At 42.0% G+C, this 22,809-nt stretch overlaps 1 protein-coding gene across 1 annotated transcript in view; it reads left to right on the top strand.

The window, feature by feature from the left end:
* Positions 1-22,809, top strand: part of SNAP25 (synaptosome associated protein 25) — a 61,924-nt gene that overhangs the window by 34,156 nt on the left and 4,959 nt on the right. The window contains exons 4-7 of the mRNA XM_069008440.1: positions 7,750-7,798; positions 16,076-16,193; positions 19,945-20,070; positions 22,183-22,327. Of these exons, the coding sequence (XP_068864541.1) occupies positions 7,750-7,798; positions 16,076-16,193; positions 19,945-20,070; positions 22,183-22,327 (438 nt within the window). The remainder of the gene's footprint in view (positions 1-7,749; positions 7,799-16,075; positions 16,194-19,944; positions 20,071-22,182; positions 22,328-22,809) is intronic.

Consider the following 22,809-nt stretch of genomic DNA (forward strand, 5'->3'; position numbering starts at 1 on the left):
TGGTCAGCACAGCATGTAAATGCCATTTCTTTGTGTATCTCTGAAATATTTATCAGGATTTCAAGGCTCATGAGATGTCCTAGATTGACTGCTTTGGAACAGAAAGCACTCTGATTTCCACAGTGCTAAGGAAGGGGATGCTGGCTTGGTCCTCACAGCTAATACCTGCCTGGAGGGAAAAAAACAATTGAATCAGACTGTATTTCACCCTCTTCACAATAAAGGGGTTTAAAAATTGGAAAATCTCAACTCAGTTTAGTTTTGAGTGTTCAGCCATCAGGTGGCGGAAAACTTTGCTGCCACCTGACAGGATGCATTATTTTCAGACACCATGTGAGCCCTGGTGCTGGAGCTGGTGACATTTTTAATCAGGGTCATCAGCACTGACAGTCCCAGTACTCCTGAGAACCAGAGGAGTCTCCAGCAGAGACAACGGGAAGAAAATTACATCAGGTCCCGTGTTCAGGAACAAGCACAACCCCAGCCGTAGGCTTTATGGCCTTGAAATCAATCACCACTGTGAAGATCAATGGAGTCCAGTGGAGAAAAAATTAAATTTCCATGTACAGACAGACAGATGGGTCATTGAGCATAGTCAGCATCACTTTTCCTCCACAAACACTTCAGATTGGGGCCCCTTGCAGCCGAAAAATGCTCTTGTCTCACGAGCAATCTGTCCCTTTTTGCTGCTCAGTTCCCTGGACACACCATTTCTAACTACCACTTTACGTCAACTCTGTGCTGGATGCAGCTCCCACTGAAATCAGTTCAACAACATGGAAGAGAGTCTCATATGAGTACCCCCACAACACAAGGCAGGAGAGCCTGCTGCCCCAAAATGCCTGGGATCTAAATAGACAAGGCAGATGATGAGTGGGAAGAAGGAGAGGCGCAGAAAGGGAAGTGATTTGCTTGGGGCCAAGCCATCAGTAAATATCAGCCCTGTCTCTCCTGAGCCGTATTTGTGTGGCCTATGCACTGCTTGAATCTTCCTAACATATTGAACCAGCATATTGTGAATGCCACTGGAATTTCAGTATTAGATCACAGCAAATGGCAAAGTGGGAGGAGAACTGGGACTGCTGAATTCACCAATGAATTTATGTAGGTCTGTAGCGCTTCTTGGAAGAGCTCAGCATCTCTCTAGACCTGGCGTTTATTCAGATGCCACAGTTATCTTCCTGTCCAAATAGAGAAGTTGCTAAAACTAGCACTTAGTAGTCAAGGGAGTTCTTCTAAAATGAGTTGAATATTGTATTCACTAATGTGACTACAGGAGACCATTAAAATTCTTATGTGGCCTAAACAACTGATTGATTATTCCAATCCCCTTTCCTAGGTACTTTAAAAAAAAAAGAGAAGCATTTAGGAAGTGAGAGATTTTATACTGAAAAGACAGATGGTGAGAGTATTTGAAATTGAACTTGCACTGCTGTGATTTAATAGACCCCAAAAATCCAATTAGACTTCCTCACCTGGCAGAACCTAAGTCTAGTGGATGGAGACAGGAAATACTCAGGGAAACAATGCTTTTTACTCTGTTCTCTTCCTTTCTTAGGAAAAGGATGCCTCCATGTTTAAGCATTATTACTGTGTACATTTGTATGGATTGCTGTCAGGAAATACAGAATAAACAGACTGACTGGACTCCATCCTAGAGCCAGAAGAGTGCTGTCCACCCAGGGAAGCCCCGTAGCCGTGTAAGGCTGAATTGCAGGTCATAGCCTGGGGACGTGTCCCCAAAGGATATGCCCCCCTAGCCCCAGAAGATGATTCAGAGATTGGAGATGAAGCCCTGATGCTGCTCCCAGGGAACATGGGCAAGGAAAGCCAACTATGTTATTGCTTCTTGATTTTATAACCCAGCTTTGCAAGAAGCTGATTTTCCAGTTCTGGCACAACAAGGGAAGGAAGAAGTGTTACAAAAGCAGCCACGGCTTTGCCCCAGGGCAGCTCCGTACTGGAATGACACATTCCAAACCCCAGTTTGCTCCATGGTGCCCATCATACCCAAGCAGTGCAGCTAATCTGCACTGACCAGCGCTCTTTTGAGCCACTCAGTGCTATAAATACCTGTATTTTATGATGATGCTGTGCAATGTTTGGGCCAAAACATAAAATGAAAATGAACTGAGGCAGAACAAGTGAGACTAAATACATTTTGTAGCTGAGCTTCTTATTTTCACGTTCCAGCTTTTTACCTCTGAGGCAACATTATGCAATGCAGAATATCACGTGCGGGAAGAAAAGCTGGGAGTTTGCTCCCATCTTTCAGTGTGACCACTATGGCCTTTAAGGAAAATCAACTGTGGTAGTATGGGGAAAAAAGGATGGTTTGTAGCTATGAAGCAGCAAGGAAAAAATAACAAGATCAGTAGTGCTAAAAGCTCAGAAGAAAGCACTTAGGAATGTATGGACAAAAGGGCTGTTTTGTACATTTAAATCCAGGCAGGACTATCTTCTCTCATATGAGGTTAGAGTGAAGTATCAAAGGTGAAATGTTGAGCTATAAATGTTTGATAACTGATGCTGCTGTACGCAGGACACTGAACACACAGAATGCCATTTTACCAGCTGTGAGTTTACCCTGACATTTATTATCATGGGCAAACATTCCTTAGTCTGAAGAGTAGAAGAAAAAGTGTTCTGTTAATTTAGAGTTTGGCCCAAACCTTGTCAAAGCTAATTTGAAAAATCTTTTTGACATCATTAGACCTATTGGAACTACTGAACTATTGGAACAGTTCCCCTCAGCAAAGTGTTTTAACCAGTGTAATTCCACAGAAATGCGTATCTGGCACAAAGGAATGTGATCCATAACTCTGGTCTCACTTCCTCCAATGCAGGATTAGACCCCTTTGTGTGGGTTAACCAGGGGGTAGCAGATTCACGTGGGCTGAGGATCTGATTTAACAGGTGGAGCAGCAGTGTGTGGCTCTTTCATCAGGCACAGGGAGACGTCGGAGTGTTAACAGGGTGACAGGGAACCTGGAGCAGGAGCTGAGCAAATTCATTACTATGGATGACTGAAAAATGTTTCTTTGACCACATTTTTGTCTTTAGGCTGTTGGCAGCTCTCTTTAATGTCTGTGGGAACTGCTAGCCATGTCAGCCTGTCCTGGTACATAACTGTATTAGTTCATTCAAAGCAAACTCTATAATTTCTGATTAAAGCAAAATTCTTGATCAAAGTGGAAGTTTACATGTTCTTCACATAACTGAGAGTGTGTATATATGTTTTTCAGGATACCTCCTGAAATGCAGGGAAACAGATTTCCAGAATTTGGATTCTCTACCTAATATATCATCCTCTTATAGTGTTAGGAAAATCTTCCCTCAGGCTAAACCAAAATTTGAGTAGCTGCCTTTGGTAGGATAGGACCCAACACACCGTGTTCCTGGAGGGATTGATGAGCCCTTTGAGAAGTCATTCCAATTCTCTTCCTACTTTTATTTCCATCTTGGGAAATTAAGTTATGTAATGGCAATAACAAGAAATGATACAGCAATGCAATTCCCTTCCAAAGTGCTGGGCAAATTTGGGTGAATGTTTTATTGCTGACTTGCTTTGAGTGAAACCCTCACCAAAAAAAAGCAAAAAAACCAAATAACCAAAAAAACCAATCAAAAAGTTTTAAAAGCTATTACTGATGACTAAGGATAATGGATATTAAAGCCTCCAAAAGGGTTCCCAGTTATGCTGTTAAACTGGCTTCACTGAAGCACTGACAGACTAAAGATCTATGAGTTGAATTAAGCCCAGGGGTTTAAAATCATATACTCTGGTTCTTTGATTAATAGCTTTGCCAGTGGCCAAATGAAGAACCAAGGCATGTGCTTCATATAAATGATGCAGAACCCAAATCAGTACTGTTTGTTCGTTTGCTTTTATTTAAACATTAGAGCCTAGATGAAGGATTGAAAGACATCAACTTTCCTAAAATCTACGGGGTCTGTTTCACCTTATATGATACATTTTTAAGTTGGAAGTGTTGGCTTCCTGCTCTGAAGGGTCATCTCATGTGCAAAATTATTATATATATTATATATTTTACCATCTGCAGAATATCTGCATTATGGATAAATAGAGGAACTCCAGAGCTGCCAGTTTAATGCCTCAACATAAGCAATTCATGCTGTGCCGTTTTCTTCTAAAGGACAAGAATGTGAGAAGTTTGCTGTGTCTTGACAAAATCCAGCAGTCCAAATTCTTCTCTCAAGTGCAATGAGAAGACAAAGAGAGTCAGAAGTTGTTCTGGAAACAGATGGCTGTTGCAGATTTAAGAGCTGGATGAAAATGGCATGTGCTCATGAATTCTGTAGGGTCTTGTGAAAGATGCATTTTTCATCTCTCTGGCCTGGCCTATCCCTAAGCATTTAATTTTTTTGAGAACCCTTATTTTGCTGCAAACTAAACAGGATTGCCTGTACAAGGCGTGGAGGGTCTGAACACATTCCTCCATTGCACAGGAAGGAAGAAATCTAATCCTGGCCAAGGTGGAACTTTAGCACACAATTTCAAACCATGATGGACCCCACTAGTTCTACCCATTCATGGCTTCCCACACAGGATATCCTTGATGTTGGTGAGCACTGGATGTGGGTGGGAATCCTTCCAGAGCCCTCAGGACCAGACAAACCCAAGCCTAGCCACTGGGCCCATGGTGATGCAAGTCTGTCATCAAGGATTCAGGGGCAGAGGTTGTAAAACGTATTCTCCTGGACTGGCACTTCACAGGAGAGCTTTCATCACCTCCTGTTACACATTGTCCCAGCAACCAGCTCGAGTGACACCTGCTCCGCTGAGACCAAGGGGAGTTTCTGTGTTTGCCCCCCAAACACACTTGTTTGGCACATTTCTTCTTCTATATTCCTTTAGCTGAGGTTTTGTACTTTCCAGAGATGCCTCAGTCTGTTGTCACTGGGGGTCAGTCACTGAGTGTTTCTCTCCTGCTCAGACATCTGGATGATGAAGACATTTTTAGAATAGTTCTGCCTTACAGACAGGTTGGGGTTTGAGCTATCTAAAATATCAGTCATAATGGAAATACTGAGCTTTTCTAAAAGTCTGGACCTATTTTAAATGCACGAATGTGATTTATTTTTTAATTGACTTTACACATTTAATTCTTTTTGTGGAAAAGCTGAAAATTAATGCTTAATAGAAATTTTGAACAGAAGGAGATTGTCACTTGATGTCTGAATCACACCTCATCCTTTTCAGTCACCACCTCTTTATTAGCTTCAATATGCTTTGGATTAGACCACAGATGCAGACAAGTTTATTCATTGCAGACCCTTTAAAATTTTCACATTTGTGTTAATGCTGTGGCAGGCTGTTCTTAAGAGAGATACAGTGTTGCCTGATAAAATTAAATGGCACTGATGATCAGGTAAATAAAAGAAAATTTCACCTCTTTCTCTCTATGTAAAGATTTGATATGAAATACAAACCATTGAGTCTAATTGCTGAGTTCATCTCTCAGCCCGTCTTGTTCAGGTCACTGGACATCTTAGCTGTGTAAAGGTAGTTTGCTTAGATGTTAAACACAGTAGGAAAATAAGGGTTAAAGAGCAGTAAATGTTTCTCAGCCTGATTATGTCTGATTCACCAAAAGCCATCAACTATCACAGCACCAACTAAAGGTTTCTGAGTTCAATATTTGGAAGGGTCCCATGTCAGACTGCACCATATTTACTGAAACACAGGATGACTCAGGACCCAAGCAGCCTTCTTGTGTTTGCATGAGTATGTTTGTTAAAATACATACAAATCTGGGGGGGTAAAACCTCCCTGGGTACCAACAGTATAGAAAGACCCAATAAAAAACTGTTGCACAAGCAGTGCTTAAGAAAATATAAGATAATTAAGGTGGTTTCTTTATTCTAAATTGGCAAACCTAAGATAACCCTTGGACCCTAAATTTCTAAAGGCTGCAAAAATAAAAGCTGGTTGGGATTCAAGTAAATGCAGTGTGAACTTGAAGGGAGAGAGAGCAGCGGGTGCCTGGTAGATGGCTGACCCGAGGCCAGCAGGCTGCAGCAGACCATGGGGAGAGGCAGGAGGCCTTTTCTGTCCATCTGGCAACTCACACAGGGGCATTCTAAAAGGAGGAAGCAAACCAGCCTGCACACATCTGATGTTTTTCCCAGTTTCTGTAGTGATGTAGACATTAAAGACAAGATGGGAGTGCAGGGAGAGGTAGAGAAGGGCACAAGAGGCACCTCATGTCCCTCTTGAGCTGAGCAGGATCCTCAGAAGTGCAGCAGAGAAGCACCAGCTGCACCAGGCAAACAGCCCTGAGCATGGCAGGATTGGGCTTGTGGCTGAACCAGCGTGGGCTGTGGGAGCCTGGGAGTGCCCTGTGAGCATGGACAGGGCAGCTGATGGCCAGAGACATTTTTCTGCTCCCACAAAAACTGATGAGCAGTGAGCAAGGCAGCTGGCAGGAAGGATAACATGAAGTCCTTGATTCGCCTGCAGGAGTGGGAGGGTGGCTTGAAAAGCCAGATGGATGGTCAGGACTTTAGTTTTCTGTTCCTGATGTAGCCGTGCAACTGTGGGCTTCTCCCTGCCCTCTGTGAAATCGACACCACCACCTGGGGTGGTGTTATCTGTTTCACAGGAGCATGGATAGCTTTATGATCATGGCAACAAGTGAATTACTGCTGCACATGTCCAGGTAGTTCTGCTGTCAAGCTGTCAGGCCACAGAGGACTTACTGCATTGTTATTGACATGCACCAGTCAGGAGATCATTCAGACCATTAATTATTCACAGATGTTATCATTGCTCCAAGCAGAATGGAGCTGGTTTCCCCTTTGTAATTAAAAAGGAGATAATTTGATGTGTGATATAGCTCAGTACCACAGCACTCAGAAACCAGAGACACCTGATCACATCCCAGAGTGATGATAACGCATACTAAAAATTGTACTTGTGAAAGGTGCCCTACTACTGGTTTAGGCAGGTGGGAGCTGTGAATGGCTCAGCTTTGCTCAAACCCTGTATCCAGCAAAGGCAGTGATAAGATTCCCACTAAGCTGTGGGAGCAGAGGCAGATTCAGTGTGTAGGTGTTTTGAAAATCCTACCTTCAAGCCCAATTCAAAGTCCATTAATGCTAAAGGTGTCTGTTGACTGTATTAAAACTTGGCTCAAACCCACATCTATTAGATCACTGAGCCAAAAAATATGGCTTAATCCTATTAAATATTAGCCTGCTTTAAACTGGATTTCCTAAGTAGGTAAGCCTTCTGACTTCTGTCAGCAGCAAGAGCTGTGCACAAACCACTGTGCCTCCTTCCCAAACATGTTTGTGTCATATCTGTTTTCCCTGGGAATTTCTCCTGTGAGATTAACCTCCACCTACAATACCGACACCCCCATCCTCCCTTCTCCTGCTTCATTTAACTCAGAGATGAATCTTCTCTTTTTAGAAATTACTCCTGTGCAAAGTGTTTATTTTAATCGCAAGGTCCATGGCTTAGTGCTTTCTGCAGAAGTCCAGTATCCCAGTGAATCCAGGAGACTGATGGTACAATGGAGAGTACCTGGTTCCTTACACAGTGTCCAGACACATAATGTCTTTGGACTGTGCCATCAGCCCCTTGTCATTCCTTTCACTGTTTTTCTTGTGTCTTCCTATGTCCCATACCAAGGGCTGAGTGTTGCCTCACTGATCTCTCTTTCTCTCTCTCTCTCTTCTCCCCCTCTCTCTCCTTACCTTGCTACCACTATTGGGATGTAGAGTAAAGATGCTGGTATCAGGACTTTGGTTATGTTGGATGAGCAAGGAGGTAAGTTCAGATTGCTTCAGTAAGGAAGTATAACGTTTCTCAAAGTGCTGTACTGACTGTGTGCAACCCTGGAAACGAGGGACAGAAAATACGTGTGGTTGTGCATGAGAACCCAAAACCTCTTTGCCATTAGCTTTGTTGTCCAACAGAGAAAAATGTACAACAGCTGCCTGAGAGTCTGTACTTCTTTTGATCTGCTTCCCATTACTGTCAAAGAGAGCTGCAGGCTGAACTCATCCAAATCACCATTTGATTTCAGCAAGCTTTGGGTCAAGATCCAGATACATGATGAGAAGATTTGTCTCTATAAGTGTAAAATCCAGCATTATTTATGCAGGTGCTACATAATTTTCCCACTGTTTAAGTCACAAATGAAAGACATGCAATAAATGCATCCCAAGAAAAGGTAAAACAGGTTTAGTTTGTGTAAAATTCAGTTACTTTTTGTACAGTAGTGAGGTGGTGAGGATGACAGAATTTTAGCATTAAAAGGTGTGACACAATCAGTTCATTACAATTGTCCATATAGGAGGTTTCAGGCTTAGACTACCTACCTGTGGATGACAGTGACAAAGACAGAGCCTGATATATTCAATACATTCCAGAAAATTACATTTTTGCCCTTCATAATATTACAAAGAAAAGGTAGCTTTCTCTCCCTCTCAATATAACTAATAAATCTTCATTTGCTGTAGCCCCACAGCCCCAGCAAAATGGTGGCTCCAATAAATCAACAGAGTATAAATTTCTGCTACTCTCTATCAGACCAGCCCCCCAAAGGCCCCTGTTATTATTTACTATGTGGCATGACACAAAATTATTATTAGGAAATGTTTTTTGCAGAGGTAATGCTGTATTACTCATCAAACCCAGACGATGATAATAAACAAGGGTATGGAATTGCTGAGAAACGAACTGCAGAACCAGACAGGTCCTTTCCAGTTGTAATGTCCCTTCCTCTCTGACACTATAATGAATGAAAAGTAATAACAAGACCTAAATTGAAAGTATTTTCTTATATTTGCTCTTTTATGTATGTCTCATTGCTTTCCCCCAACATCCCCTCTTTAGGGAGGAGAATTTAACCCAACCAAATTTTGTCACATCGATTTGTCTTGACAAGAAAAATATTACAGAGAATATTTTATTGTCTTTAAAAAAAATGGCAATAAAAGAACTACCACCGAATACAAAGAACCAGAAATTACTTACGTTGAAACAGATATGGCACCTGTCTAAATAATATGTTTTATTTCAGAAGTGAATTATACAGTTGTAATAAATCACAAATATTGTCAAAGAAAGTCTGTGAATACCCAGGTGTGTCTTGCAATGTAATTCACAGGCAGAGCAGCAGAAACTTTAGTGGTTCCTGGAAACATATGTTTCTGTTCTTTAACTGCTATTTTTCCACAGAATTCTAGGGAGATTTATTTTGATTTTAATCCTGAATTTTGGTAGGTTTTTTTTTACTTGGAATTCTACTATTGCTAAACCCCTGTATTCAGTATGTCTGACTGATTCACTCTGTAGCCATGACAGGAAGGACAATCTGGGCGAGCCAAGGAGCTGAGACTGGACACATTCACCTCTCTGGAGTCCAGAGTCTTAAACCGTTATTGACAGTGAGACCTGAAATGCTTATTGTACAGCCAGAGATGCAGTTAGTCAATACCTGGAGGAAAGAATCAGACAGTTTTGAAGTCTCTTTAAATTGGTTATGGTCATGCCTTAAGTGGTTCAGTGAATTTAGCTTATGACTATACAGTGTGGATTTCTCAAGGAAAACAGCCAAATAATGTTACAAACCCTACAAATATTGTAACCTTGTACTATGCTAAATGTTTAATTAAGTTTTCTCCATTTTAACCATATGTAAGTGTAATAATTGCTAATTTTTTGATTTCATTTTAGCGATAAAGGACACTACTGGGCAAAATACACTAATGATGACTTTGAACCCTCTGTAATTAGTGCAATGTGTGCAGCTCACGGATGTCTCAGCAGATTATCAGATTAAGGACATAATTTGCTAACACTGCCATGTGATCTCTCTGCAGCTGACTGCACAAGTCACTTAAGATTATTAGGTGTTAAATATACAGAAAACATGACATTGATCTTTCCAGTGGGCGGCAGGTAGAAGATCTAATCTCTGCACTTGCTTGAAGCTCCATTTCTAGGTTTCCTTACAAAATTGCTTGTTTTGAGGTTAAACAGACCTTACATGGAAAAACCTTTCTGAGCCCATTCAACCCAAATACTGCAAAGCAGAACTATTTTCTGGTATCGGTAAGCAGTAGTCTCTGGGATCATAAGAGGCAATAGGTCAAGGTAATTTCACAATGCCAGGTGCTGTACAACAAAGCCAGCCTGGATAGATGCTGTTGCCCAAAGGTTTAGCACAGCTGGCTGCACAGCAGGTTACAGAGTCTGTCATGACCCTCGGAGATCTGGAGCTTCACAAGAGCTTTCTGTTTCACAGAGAATGGCACTCCCATAAAAACTAGAGACCTCCTCCAGCGTCCTTTGTAGAATGGGAACCTGAGTAGTCCCTGTGCAATATCAAGAGTTGTCATTTTTTGGGTCAGGTATTTGTCACCCAAACCAGTTCAACACAGTTCTTCCCCCGGGGAGCCCACAGGAAGGACCTAGGAGTTTAGATTCTCCTTGCTGGGTATTTTCCCTCACTAAGAAAGCCTTTCCCAGCCTCCATGTGTATCCATAATGCTTACATTTTTTAAAATCTGGCTTTGAGTCAAGCTCCCTTAATTAATGATTTAAATAAAAGTATGTATAGAAGTCTTTAAACAAAAATACTTGTATTTTACATGAAAAAATTAATGCTGCAAAGGATTATTGAACAATGGCAATTCTTCTGCTTCTTTAAAGCATGCTAACTTAGAAAAATGTTAATATTTGGATGCATTTTGGTTAAAAAAAGACTGTACAAATAAACTTAATAGTACAAAGTAAAGATGTGAAGGTAAACCTGAAGTGTTAACACAGAAAAGGTCCCAGACTGGTAGCTGTCTTCATCCAAAGGAAACTCCCATCACCTGGGCATATCAGCACAGTCAAAGATTTGGACTTTCAAGGACATTTTTTGTGTGATGATGTCCTCGTGCAGTTTATTACAGAAGAATTTTGTTCCTGTATCCGAAATGAGGTGGAGGGGAGAAACTTTTCCAATAACAACAGTAGCAGGACAGTCATTTTTCATCCAAGACAAGATAGAGGAATAGCCACAACTTTGATAAGAGACAAAGAAAATGTCAGTGCAAGTGGAATTTTCTCCTTGCACCACAAATGCACAACCAGCAATGCCAGGGAACAGGGCGAGCAGATTAACCTACCCAGCAGATCTTACTCCAAATCAAGCTTAAAAAGGAGATAAAACTTGGAAATAACTGGGCAATCCCACAAACAAAAGCACTGGTACCAGTTGATGGTACCCATGTGAGCTTACCTCCACTCCTTTTGCAGGAGTTGTGAGTTTGGCAGTTTTGTATGTTATGGCTAATTAGCAAAATAAAAGGGGACTAACAACTACTCCTGATTCCACAGGGGAATTGGTATTAATTACACTGAAATTGTAGCACAGAACAAAAGACAAATGAACCCACACAAAGCAGGTTGTGCCTTTGTCTACTGTTATTTTTAGCACAGCTACATGTGGGCTCACAGCTCTCCCCTCCAGCTTTCTTCCCTTGGTATCTGTGCCCAGCAGTGCCTTTCAGAGCACAGCTAGGTCAGGGTTCAGGATTTCTGAAAAGGCTGTCCCAGATATGTACTACGCTCCAATATGATTCTCCTCCATGGAAAATGGGATCATGGCGTAGCATTGGACATAGTTAATCTGCTGACTTTCAAATGAAACCCTCGTGTACGCAATTATGATTGCAATGTGTTCTTCAATGTGCCCTTTTTCTTTTCTTTTTTTTCTCCAATTAAAATTGTCCTTAGGGGAAATTGCTTCACTGCACAATACTCCAGGCAAAGGAGAAAGTTCTGATCTCCACAGGAATTTAACTGACATTCAAGCACAGGCCCCAGATCCTGGACATCAGTCAAGGAATATTTGTTATACATTACAGATGGGGATGCAAAGGTGAAGCAACACCACGCTTGCTCTGTGCTGGTCTTGCTACCAATGCCTTGTAAGATGCTTTTGCAGCTGTTTTTGTTCAAGAGACCACAGGAACAGCTGAGGGATGCCCTTGCTACAGCTTCCCTGCCCCAGCCACTTACCCAGATCTGTCACAGGGTAGGGAATTGCCAGGATGTTACGGAAGATCCTGGCAAAGACCCACTGGCAAATGGCCACAATGCTGTGATAAAACTAACAGGGCTAGCTTATGGGCCCTCAGTTATCTTACAGAAGTAACTCCCAAGTAGAATGATACAGGTAAAAAACTGTTCTTGTTCGTGTCCTTCCGTTGGTTTGCTGTAAGATCTGGAAGAAGATTTATGGTCACTACCTTGAAATGAAAGCGGTGTTCTCAGACATCAATATACAAAAAGGGCTAATAATTAGCAGAGTTTTCCAGAGGGAAAAAAAATGAAGAAAATTTCAATGAAACTTATCTCTGATGTGTATTCTGCTTCCAGCCAGCACCAATTCTCTTACGTATATATCATATATCATACATAAACATATAGATGCAGTTTATTCAAATACTATTGCAGCAAACTGTCAAACGATGTTCAAACTCTGACCTTGAAGGGCTTCTCTAAATGGAAGACAAAAGACATTATCTCTTGTAGGCGTGAATTTGCGTAGGTTCATGGCAGTATATGCCAACAAACTGTCTTCCCTAAAACCTTTAATACAGCACAGAACGTTGGAATAGGGAAGATCTACGGAAACAGACATTAAATTAACCTCTCAATAGCCATCTGATTTCCTACCAGCAGTGATTCATTCTGGGCCACATTTTAATAGCAGTTATACCAAAACAAATCCAGTGTGACCTCATTAAGTTAATTCCACTATAATATTTATGCCTCAATAATTGTGGTTAGACTCGTGAATCTATTTTCTTGCCTGTGGGACCAGATCTTTGACAGGTATAAATTGGTGTTGCTCCATGAAGCCAGCATAACTATGCTGATTCAAACCAGTTAATAATCCAGCCCGCAACATTAACAGCTAGCAAGTGGTTTCAGGACCAGCAGCCAGCTGTCTAGACTTCTGGGCTACAAGTATGACATGGGGTTTTTTACACTGATGAGGTCTCCATTAATGGAAGATAAATTAGTTGTGGCTCCCTTTCCTATTCAGAAATAGCTCAGGCATCAAACACAAATTCTGAAGCAAGATAAAGTCAGGATTCTAGAGAGGGCTATGATTTAAATGGAAGTCTTTGAGTTGTGTCAAATATACTCTTCAATACACACTCATTTATTTAGGCAGAATAGGAAACAGGTAAAGAAAGTTCAAAAGGCCCTTTTACATACATGGCTTCAGAGAATGTGCATGGGGGCAAGGAGAATTGCTTAGCCTGAAAGCCACCAGTGGTACCAGATCTAGGACTGACCCATGCAGTGTTAACCTGGCTTTTTCCACGGGACAGACAAGGTTAGAGAAGCACTAGCAGGAAAATCAGTGGAAGAAAGGTCAGTGCCTCTCATTCCCCCCAGTGTCAAAATGCACATGTGGGTACAGCCTTCTTTTAACTGAAAAGGGACTCTGCAAGCACAGCTCTCGCAAGCAGGAGCTCGGGGTTTGTGACAGAAGTGTAGCAAAACCCATCATGCTGCATGAACCAGCGTAAAAGCCAGCTCCCACTCCCACAGCTGCTTCCCAGAGCGAGAGTAAGCATTGCCCAACCGTGCAGGAGCAGGCAGGACCCGGGGTTAGCAAGGAGCAGGAGCACAGGGAGGGGTGTCCCCTTCTACCACAGACTCACATTTCTGATGAGAACGACAGTCTGTGCCAATGGACACGAACCAAGGCTTCTGCTGAAGCCTAAATTACAACGTGCATTCAGGCAATCCAACCTTGCATTTCTGGTTCTCAGCTCAGCTGTTTATCTGGCAGAACTTGTGCAGTCTCTCTGTCAGGTTTCCTTCTTAGTTTCCCAATCCTTTGGTTACACAATATGTGCCCCTTTTCGAGGACAGTGCCAGGTAACTCTGATCCTCTAAATAAATCCTTGAATTTGGGATCAATAACTCCCCTGGTATCAAGAGAGAGGCCCATCCAATGAGGAGAATGAGAACCGACAGCTGAAAAGCAGATGAGTCTCACCATACTGACATGGCACCTCTCCTCAAAGCTCAGTCTCATGCAAAAATTAAACAAAGAACACAAGTTCAATACTTGAATTGTTCCAGCTTGAATAATTTAGCCCAGGATTTTCTAGGCCCTCGAGGGGTGAGGCTCCTGTTTGCCATTAAAATTAATTAATTTTAATGGGAACTGAGTATCTAAACCCCCCAGAAAGCTTTGAACAGCTGAACCTCAATTGTTATTAGAAACCCAAGTAAGAAATTAGGCTTATTCATGTTCTCAAAGAAGTCAAGAAGAGCTTTATACTGACGTCAATATGCATATGATTTTTCTTCTAAAATGCCTTTTTTATTCCTGGATGGGACTCAGTTAATGTCAGGGATGACATTAAAATTCTTCTACAACCAGTGCTTTTAGTTCCTTCCTCTACAGTCTAATTCTGTTTTTTTCAATTCCATGTGGGGAATAGGGAGGTATTTATGTTTTACTGGGATTGCTTTACTTTTCCTTGTTTAGGTACACTTAAAATTTTTAATTGATTGAAATGCTGCTCCAAGTAACTTTCTGATCCTGGGTAGTATTTGAGTTTCTCCTTCAGGAACAAATGGTGTAAAATGTAAATCCCATGTAAAATGTAAATCCCATATAAAATGCTGTCCCTACTCCAGACTCCACACAAGACCCTTGATCCCATTGGATCCCTATCTGTTTACATCAGTGGAGAATCCATTCCTACACTTTTACATTGTGGCATTCTGCTCCTCTAGGACATTTTGCCCAGCTTTAAAAGTGAAAAAAATTAACACATTAAGTTATTCTGAGCCACAAGGTCGCTAAAAAACCCTAAACCACCACCAGCCTTAGGTGGAAATATGCCAAATTCTGTTTGATGCCAGCAGAGAGACAGGGTCTATATATGGCTGGTTTCTGGGCCTGGTGCTTCTTAACTTGCCCTGGAGCAAAGCAGAAGTGACCCCACTGAAAACACAAGTCTTCACTCAATGGCTGTTTCCATAAGGTCCCTTGGGGCCAGAGACAAGGAACATCACAGCTGGTGACCCTCTCCCGGAGAGCATCAGGCTCCTGGAGTGGTTTCAGTTGTTCCATGTTCACTGAGGTTACTCCTGATTTGCAGCACCCACACCAGGAAGAAAACCAGCCCTGAGGCCACACTCACTGAGATCAGTATCCAACGCCAGTCAAAGTGGCAGGTCTCAGTTTCCTCAGCCTCTTGGAGAAAGGGTACCTGGATACAAGCCCTTAACATCTCACTCCATTTCTGGTACCATTAACTAGCAGCTCTCTCACTCACTAATCAAAGCAATTGTGCTGCCCAAATCCACCTAATTCCAAGGCGTTTGTAAGCGTAAGTAACTGAAGTGTTTTCCATGGAACAACATATTTTCTCTAATATTAACATACATAAATGCAAAATAATAACTCTTTCTTTCTCCTGGATGTCACTGTGTCATAGTAAGTTGATGTATTGTATTATGTTTCTGGACCTTGAACTTTATAACCCTTCCTTTCTACATCATTACGTCTTGTTTATATTAATATATTTCAAATAAATTCCTCCTTTGTTTTACTTTTCCCATACTAGTAAAAAAAACTTCAGCATCCAATGCAGCATACATCCTTTCAGCAATGCATCAGCTCAGATTAATGCATTGTAATGTCATTATTAACTCAGTTCTACATGGTCATTTTTCATGTTCTGTTGAAGACAAAATCAAACAAACAAAAATACAATTCATTCCACACTGTCATCCCTTTGTCCTGACCAGAACAACTCGATCGTGTTGAAGAAGGCATGAACCATATCAACCAAGACATGAAGGAGGCCGAGAAAAATTTAAAAGATTTAGGGAAATGCTGTGGCCTTTTCATATGTCCTTGTAACAAGTAGGTACTGGGTACCGGCTCTGCTATGTGGTGTCCAGTTTTTTGTCACAGTGAATGTCTGAAGTTTTTGTCTTTTTTTTCTTTGTCCTTTTCCATCTGCTTCATTCTGTGGGGATAAAATACTTGTGTTTAATCAGAACAACTGGAACGCATCGAAGAGGGAATGGACCAAATCAATAAGGACATGAAAGAAGCAGAAAAGAATTTGACGGACCTAGGAAAATTCTGTGGTCTTTGTGTCTGTCCATGTAACAAGTAGGTGCTGCCTGCCTCATCTCTTTGAGCACTTAAGGCTGATCCCAAAGGCCTTGTGAAGCTCATCCTTGCTAGGCACATGGACAGGATGAGCATGTGGCATGCAGAAAGAACGATTCTGGTTCAAATGCATTCATCTCATAGCATAGACAACTGACTGGGAATTACTGTAGATGCATTAAAATCAGGCATACTGCAGTGAGAGCTTCACTGTCGACACCTTTTAATGGTAAAAGTTTCAACATTTTACACAAAGTGTACTGAGTGGTTCCATTTTCCAGTGAAAAAAACTCTGGGGCTACCTTATTCCTGGACACCCTAAATTTTGAAACGTATTTTCACAAACAAGTTTCATAAACAAAAGAGCTGAAAAATGCAGAAGAGGTCATACTAAACATTGCTCAAAATTGTGAATGAAAGTCACACCTTTTTTTATTGTTCAACAGAAATAGTCCTTGATGATATCTTGAAAGAGATGTGACATTTCATAATTGGAACCCAACTTGAAATGGTTTTCATCTTGCCACAGGCAACAAATTTGAGAAAACCTCAACCAAATTTGTCTCGTTTGGGTAGCATGTACACTAAGCAGAAATGTTGAAATCGAATTTGCTTGCATGCCATCACACTTGAACGAAACCGTCCTCCAAGTAATGCAAAGCTTGTTTTAAATGCCAAATGAAAATGTGATGTGCGGTTATGCGGGTGTAGGAAATCGGGGACAAAGTGGACCAACCCCAAGTCCTTGAGGAATGGCAAATCCAGCATGCAGTGAGTAGTCATGAAACCAGGTTGCAGTGAAAACATTCCTAAATGGTTGGCCAGAGACTGTGCAGGAAACAAAACAGAGAATAGTGTTGCTGTAGTATTAAACTCCCTTTCTGGGTGAACTTTGTTCACAACCAAAGCCAGGTCCTACCCTGGTTATCAAGACCAAAGGAAAGAGAGATATCATAGAGTTCAGGGGGTATTTTGCCAAAAATCAGAACAGCAGGACTGGGGTTTTGCCTTATCAGTCACATTTATTTTGAAGTTAATTCCCTTGGGACACAATGCAGATACTGCCTCAGGTTTTTTTTTTTTTAAATCTATTTTGCTTCTTTGTACCAAGCCCTGAATACTTTTTTGGGGTAAACATTTTGCCCAGAATTATTATTGCCTTGAAGTGCAATGGGAGAGAGGGCAGGAGGAATGGGAAGAGCTGCATAAACCCCTTTTGCAAGCGGTATGAGCTCTGACAGGCTTTAGCCCTGCTGCCCTGCACCAGAGGAGCTGGTGCACAAGAGCTGCAGGTATGAATACAGCAGAAACTTTACATCTCCCACACTGTGCAAGCTGTAAAACTCAGAACTGACAGCCAGACACGTGACAGGGATGGGATTAGCACCTGGCATGTGGCACTAAAACATTTGCCACTTTGCTATGACTGCAGCATCATGCTGCAAGAACAGAACGGTTCTGCAGGTGTTGTAGGGAGCATTAATTTGTAAAGGTGTCTCTTCCCTTCTCTAAGGCAATGTGACCCTATCAGTCTGCAGACAGATTTCATAGGTCAGCATTGCTAACCAGTGCTCAGAGTATGGATGAACAATGCTTTCAGAGACTGCTCCCTGAGTCACTAAGCCAGGACTCCACTGGTAGAGATAAGATGATGTTCTGAGGAGTGGAGTGTGGGAGAGAAATCCATACAGTTCTGGGCATCAGAATCACCATGATCCCTTAATGCTCTTCTGGCTGGTGGGAGATTAATGGCATATATTTAAAAAAGATTAACCATTTAATATGTAACTCTACCCTGATATACAGTGAAAGTACAGTTCTGTGAGCCTTAAAAATATGTAAAGCTTGATCCTGCATTCTTAGGAGACCCAAAATGCCCACGGCATGGAACTTTGACCAGGTTGCATTCAAAAGGACAATTGCTATTGACCATGAGCAGATCCAGACTCCATCTGTTGACTTTAATTGGAAGTCCACAAGAAAACAAGAGATCAGATTCTGCGTGTATAAAGTCATTTACCTTAAACACAGAGACTATCTCACTGCCAAAGTTGCACAGGTCTAAAGAACAGGCAAAACCCTGTTAATGTATCTGCAGCAAGAGAATTACTTCCACTCATTTCTAGAAATGCCAAAGCTGATGTACAGCTTCAGAGAACTAAAATTAACAAGCCAACCATAATCTTTTTAAGTCTTCACAAACTTTAATAGGAAATAAGCAACAAAACAGTAGGAAAGACCCTCTTTTAATCTGCATTTTAATTCTGTATTGGAGCATACAACACATCTTCAGGCTCATTTAAAACTGAGCTGCTTCAGGGGGCATGGAGAGAACACAACACCAGAAATGGGTTTGCCATGTCCTTTCCCAAATCCCCCAGAAGCACCTTCAGTTCCTCCCCCAAAATCCAAGCCACAGGGCTGTTTATAGGACTGATTGGAGCTGACCATGGTACAGCAAAACCAGAGATATTTGCAGTTCCCTGTGGTTTTGTTGGAAGCTGCCCCATTTCCAGAATAAAATCACGAACTTATACCTGTGGATCCCAAACCCTAACATTCCCCTGTTAAAATGTTCAATCTTGCCTGGTGACCCCAATGACAGCAGCCCTAAATAGGCTGCACGTCAGTCTGCCACTCTAGGGGTGCCTGGATTTTAATTTTCTATCTGTGGCAGCTTAGTTAAAAACAGCTCTCTGAAAGCTAATGTGACTGCCACAAAATACAAATATAACAAGTTGCTAGGCTGTTTTTGAAGTCCTGTGGTTTAAAACTCCTGAAGGAGGTGATGATCCATTTTTGCCTGTGTCTTGCTTATTGTGAAGGCTGTTACTGCTGATGCATTAAGGGTATGATGAACTATTGGGGCAACTGTGCTAGTGAGAATGCTTTACTTCTTATTCATGCCTGTAGCTGGTGCATGAAGAAAAATGTAGAAAAATTTCCCTTTCTGATGCTAGATTGCTCGTATCTTTTATTTTCTCCTGCACTCATTTCACTTCTGCCTATTTTACTTTTTGTCTCTGTGGACAAAGGTTTGTACATCAACTGTCGATGTATGATTACTATTTTCAAGTACCGATATATTATTTGAAAAATCTAATGAACCCTATGATAAAATCATCCCCAAATCACCTTGGGAAAGATCAGTGGCTTTAAATGCCTATTATGCCACATACATATTGAAAAAATATCAACAGAAGCCAAATATTCTGCATGGTAAAATGTTAAATTCTAGCCAAATCCATTTTTCTCTAAGAGGGTGTGTTGCTGTGATGTGATGTACACACTATACTTGGCAGTTCTGTTTTTATGTCTGTCTGCCAGTACGTTCTCTGTGTTTGATGTCAAAACATATGTGTCACTGAAATGAAACAATGTTTTCTACTTATCTGTATTTCTTCTCTTCTTTTTTCTTTTTTCTTTTCTTTTTTATTTTTTTTAATTTTCCTTCTTTCTGGAAACTAAGTCAACATCCAAAAACCTGTGTGCAGTGTTGTAGACCTGACAATTGCAATTCACCCTATTGGAAACTAAACCTCTGACCATCACTGTTGTGGCAGTAAAGTAAAAAATAAACAAAAACCCTCCCCCTCCTTTTATTCAGGGTTATGATATATCGGTATACAACCAATGACCCTCTATCTGAAAATTCATTTGCTTGATTCAGCTTTTAGCTTGGAGAGGTAAAGAGTTTTGCATTTGTCCTTGTGCACTCGATGCTTTTTTACTCATCATCTTTTTCGCATAGGCTTAAATCAAGCGATGCTTACAAAAAGGCCTGGGGCAATAATCAGGATGGTGTTGTAGCCAGCCAGCCTGCACGTGTCGTAGATGAACGGGAGCAGATGGCCATCAGTGGTGGCTTTATCCGCAGGTGAGCCTTTTTATCCACTGTTTTCTCTCTGTTCTCCTTGTCACTGATATATTTAGATTTCTTCCATATGGTCATGAGTTCTGTGGTGCTCATTAACTCCTTCAGAGGTGCTGGGTAATATGATGGAGCCAGGGTTTTCCACCAAGCGGTGCTCAGATTCAGGCTGGTGATTAAGACACGTCCTAAAGGTTTGCTGCATCCAGTGACTTCTGGCCCTGAGGGTCACCTGAGCTCTAGTGCGAAGGATGGTTACCTTGCTGGAAATCCTGGAAGTAAGGGTCTTGGCCCTAAGAACCAGAAGATGCTTGAAGACACAACCCCCAACCTTCCTCTTTGAGACTGCCCAGCTTTGGGCAATAATAAACGAGAAATAATGTCTATTTATTTATTTCACAGCAGCACGGTGAGGGTGCAGACAGCCATGGCCAGCCAGCACTGTCCTCTGCACTCCAGCTCCTGGTGTAAACACTTTTCCTGGAGGCCTTATTATGGGTCTCACTAATGACAGTTGTCAAACGCCTTAGAAATGAAGTGTCGGATAAATACTAGCTTATTGCCATTATGTCTCAAGGCATGCAGTGCCCGTTATCCATCCTTGCCAGAAGATGTACCAAAGCATCCAGCAGCCCTTCCCTTCTTTGCAACAACAAAAAAACCTCAGGCTTCCTGCCAAAGCTTAGAGCCAAGCACAGAACTTGAGAAATGCTTTAAACTAGAGGTGCATCCCTCCCCGGCTCGTGAGTATCTTCAAAACCTCACTGCATGGGGAATGATGCCCCATTCCTCAGCTGCTGGGAAGCCACAGCTATGGAGAAACAGTGGGAATGCCTGGGCTCTCAAATGAAAGCCGGTTTGATGCACACAGCTATATTAATGGCAACCACACTGCAAACTTCCCACATCACATAGGGATCCAGCACAAAGCACCTACTGATTACAGTGCTTATGGGGCATGTATTTAGATGACAATGCTATCAGCATGGATAACAGCATACCAGTAGGCAAAGCTTTGATCTCTGAAGATTAAGGACACTAGATTAATAAGTAATTATCTTTCCAAAAACTATTATCCACTTATTTTTTTGGCTGCTGTGATAAAGGGAAGTCAGCGTGATAGAAACAATGCTGTCATACAATCTGGAGCGTGTAATGGAGTTGCCATTTGAGTTTGATGGGTCTGCCATTCACTTTTTTTTTTTTTATTTCTGGATGGCAGCCCCACCAAAATGAAGGCTGGGGCATGATAATAGAATAGCAATGAAGGAAGTTATGCTACACCATAACTGTTCTGCAAATAACCTGGAGCACCCCTTGGGCACCTACATGAACACAAATTGCGTAAGAGGCTCAAAGTAGGAATTTTCTGAGTGGGATCCATAGACCTTGCTTTTCCCAGCATCAGTCACCACCTGCCTCTTCAGTCATTGGAGAGTTGATCTGGGCCTTGGCTCAAGCACAAGCTTTTTCTTCCAAAGAGCAAGCAACTGCAAAAGATGGTGCTAAGAATGAGAGATGAATGATCTTTACTGAAGCCAGTAAATCTGAGAGGCTGCTTCTGTCTTTCACCAGAAATACAGTTAATTAAACAGGATGTTAGGTCAGGATTTTCACAACTGAAGCACCTCTTCCCCAATATCTCTGTGAGCCCCAAGCATACAAGGACTGCACAGTATTCATTAACTATCTGCAGTTCAAGGAGGGGAGCTACTATAGCTGTAATTCCACCACCTTCCAGCACTTCCCATGAATACTAACCACACACAGATCCAAATGGAGCACCCTTTCATTCTTTCTTTGGGAAGGATGATCACTACAGAGAGGTGCAGGATGTGGTACATACTGCAAGCTCAGACAGCAACACTCAGTAACAGCAGACATGAGCAGTACAAACAGAGCACTGATAACTCAGACAACTGAGCCCAAAATCCAAAAAATAAGCACGTAACATTTTTCAGGTTATCAACTCATTAATCCCTATTCTTCAAAGCTGAGCACAGCAACCTGCTCCTCAGGTGACAAGTGACAGAGGATGCAGTGGAGGTTTCGGGAGAATCACGGTTTCAGGGGGAAATCTCCTGTCTCTGCTTTAAAGAATTGGTGTTTTGCTCCCAGGGTAACAAATGATGCCCGGGAAAATGAAATGGATGAGAACCTCGAGCAGGTCAGCGGCATCATTGGCAACTTACGTCACATGGCCTTGGACATGGGCAACGAGATCGACACACAGAACCGCCAGATTGACAGGATCATGGAGAAGGTAAGAGCTGCCATTTCGAAGAAGACCCCGAAAGGGGCTGTGTTTTCCTTTCTGCAAGCACGGGCTTGGAGAGGACAAGGGACAGAAATAGCTCCTCTCTCCTCCCTCGGAATCCTTGGGCCAAAGCAGAGCTCACTGCTGTGAATCTGCAGTAGCCTCCAGTGCAGGTGGGGTTGAACCCATGCTGTTGAGTTTGCCACACAACTGCAAGGGGACCCCTTGGCTGACATCAAGGCTCCTTCTGCAATTGCTCTGAAAAAGGACAAGTGTCCTGAGCTATGCGGAACTGTGGGGCATGGATCTGACTGCCCTGGAACTTCCTGGAAAGTTTTAAACCCTCCTGGGCTTTTCCTTCCTCTGAAACTTCATGAGCAGCTCAGGATTAGATCACCTGCTTGGAGGACCAGTCCCCAAAAGAGGATGGGGATTTATTAAGCAAAACTTTGCCATATTGTAACAGTGCAGCCAGTTTTGTTGTGCTG

This window comes from Aphelocoma coerulescens, chromosome 3 (genome assembly GCF_041296385.1).
Source record: "Aphelocoma coerulescens isolate FSJ_1873_10779 chromosome 3, UR_Acoe_1.0, whole genome shotgun sequence".
In the NCBI taxonomy this organism is placed as follows: domain Eukaryota; kingdom Metazoa; phylum Chordata; class Aves; order Passeriformes; family Corvidae; genus Aphelocoma; species Aphelocoma coerulescens.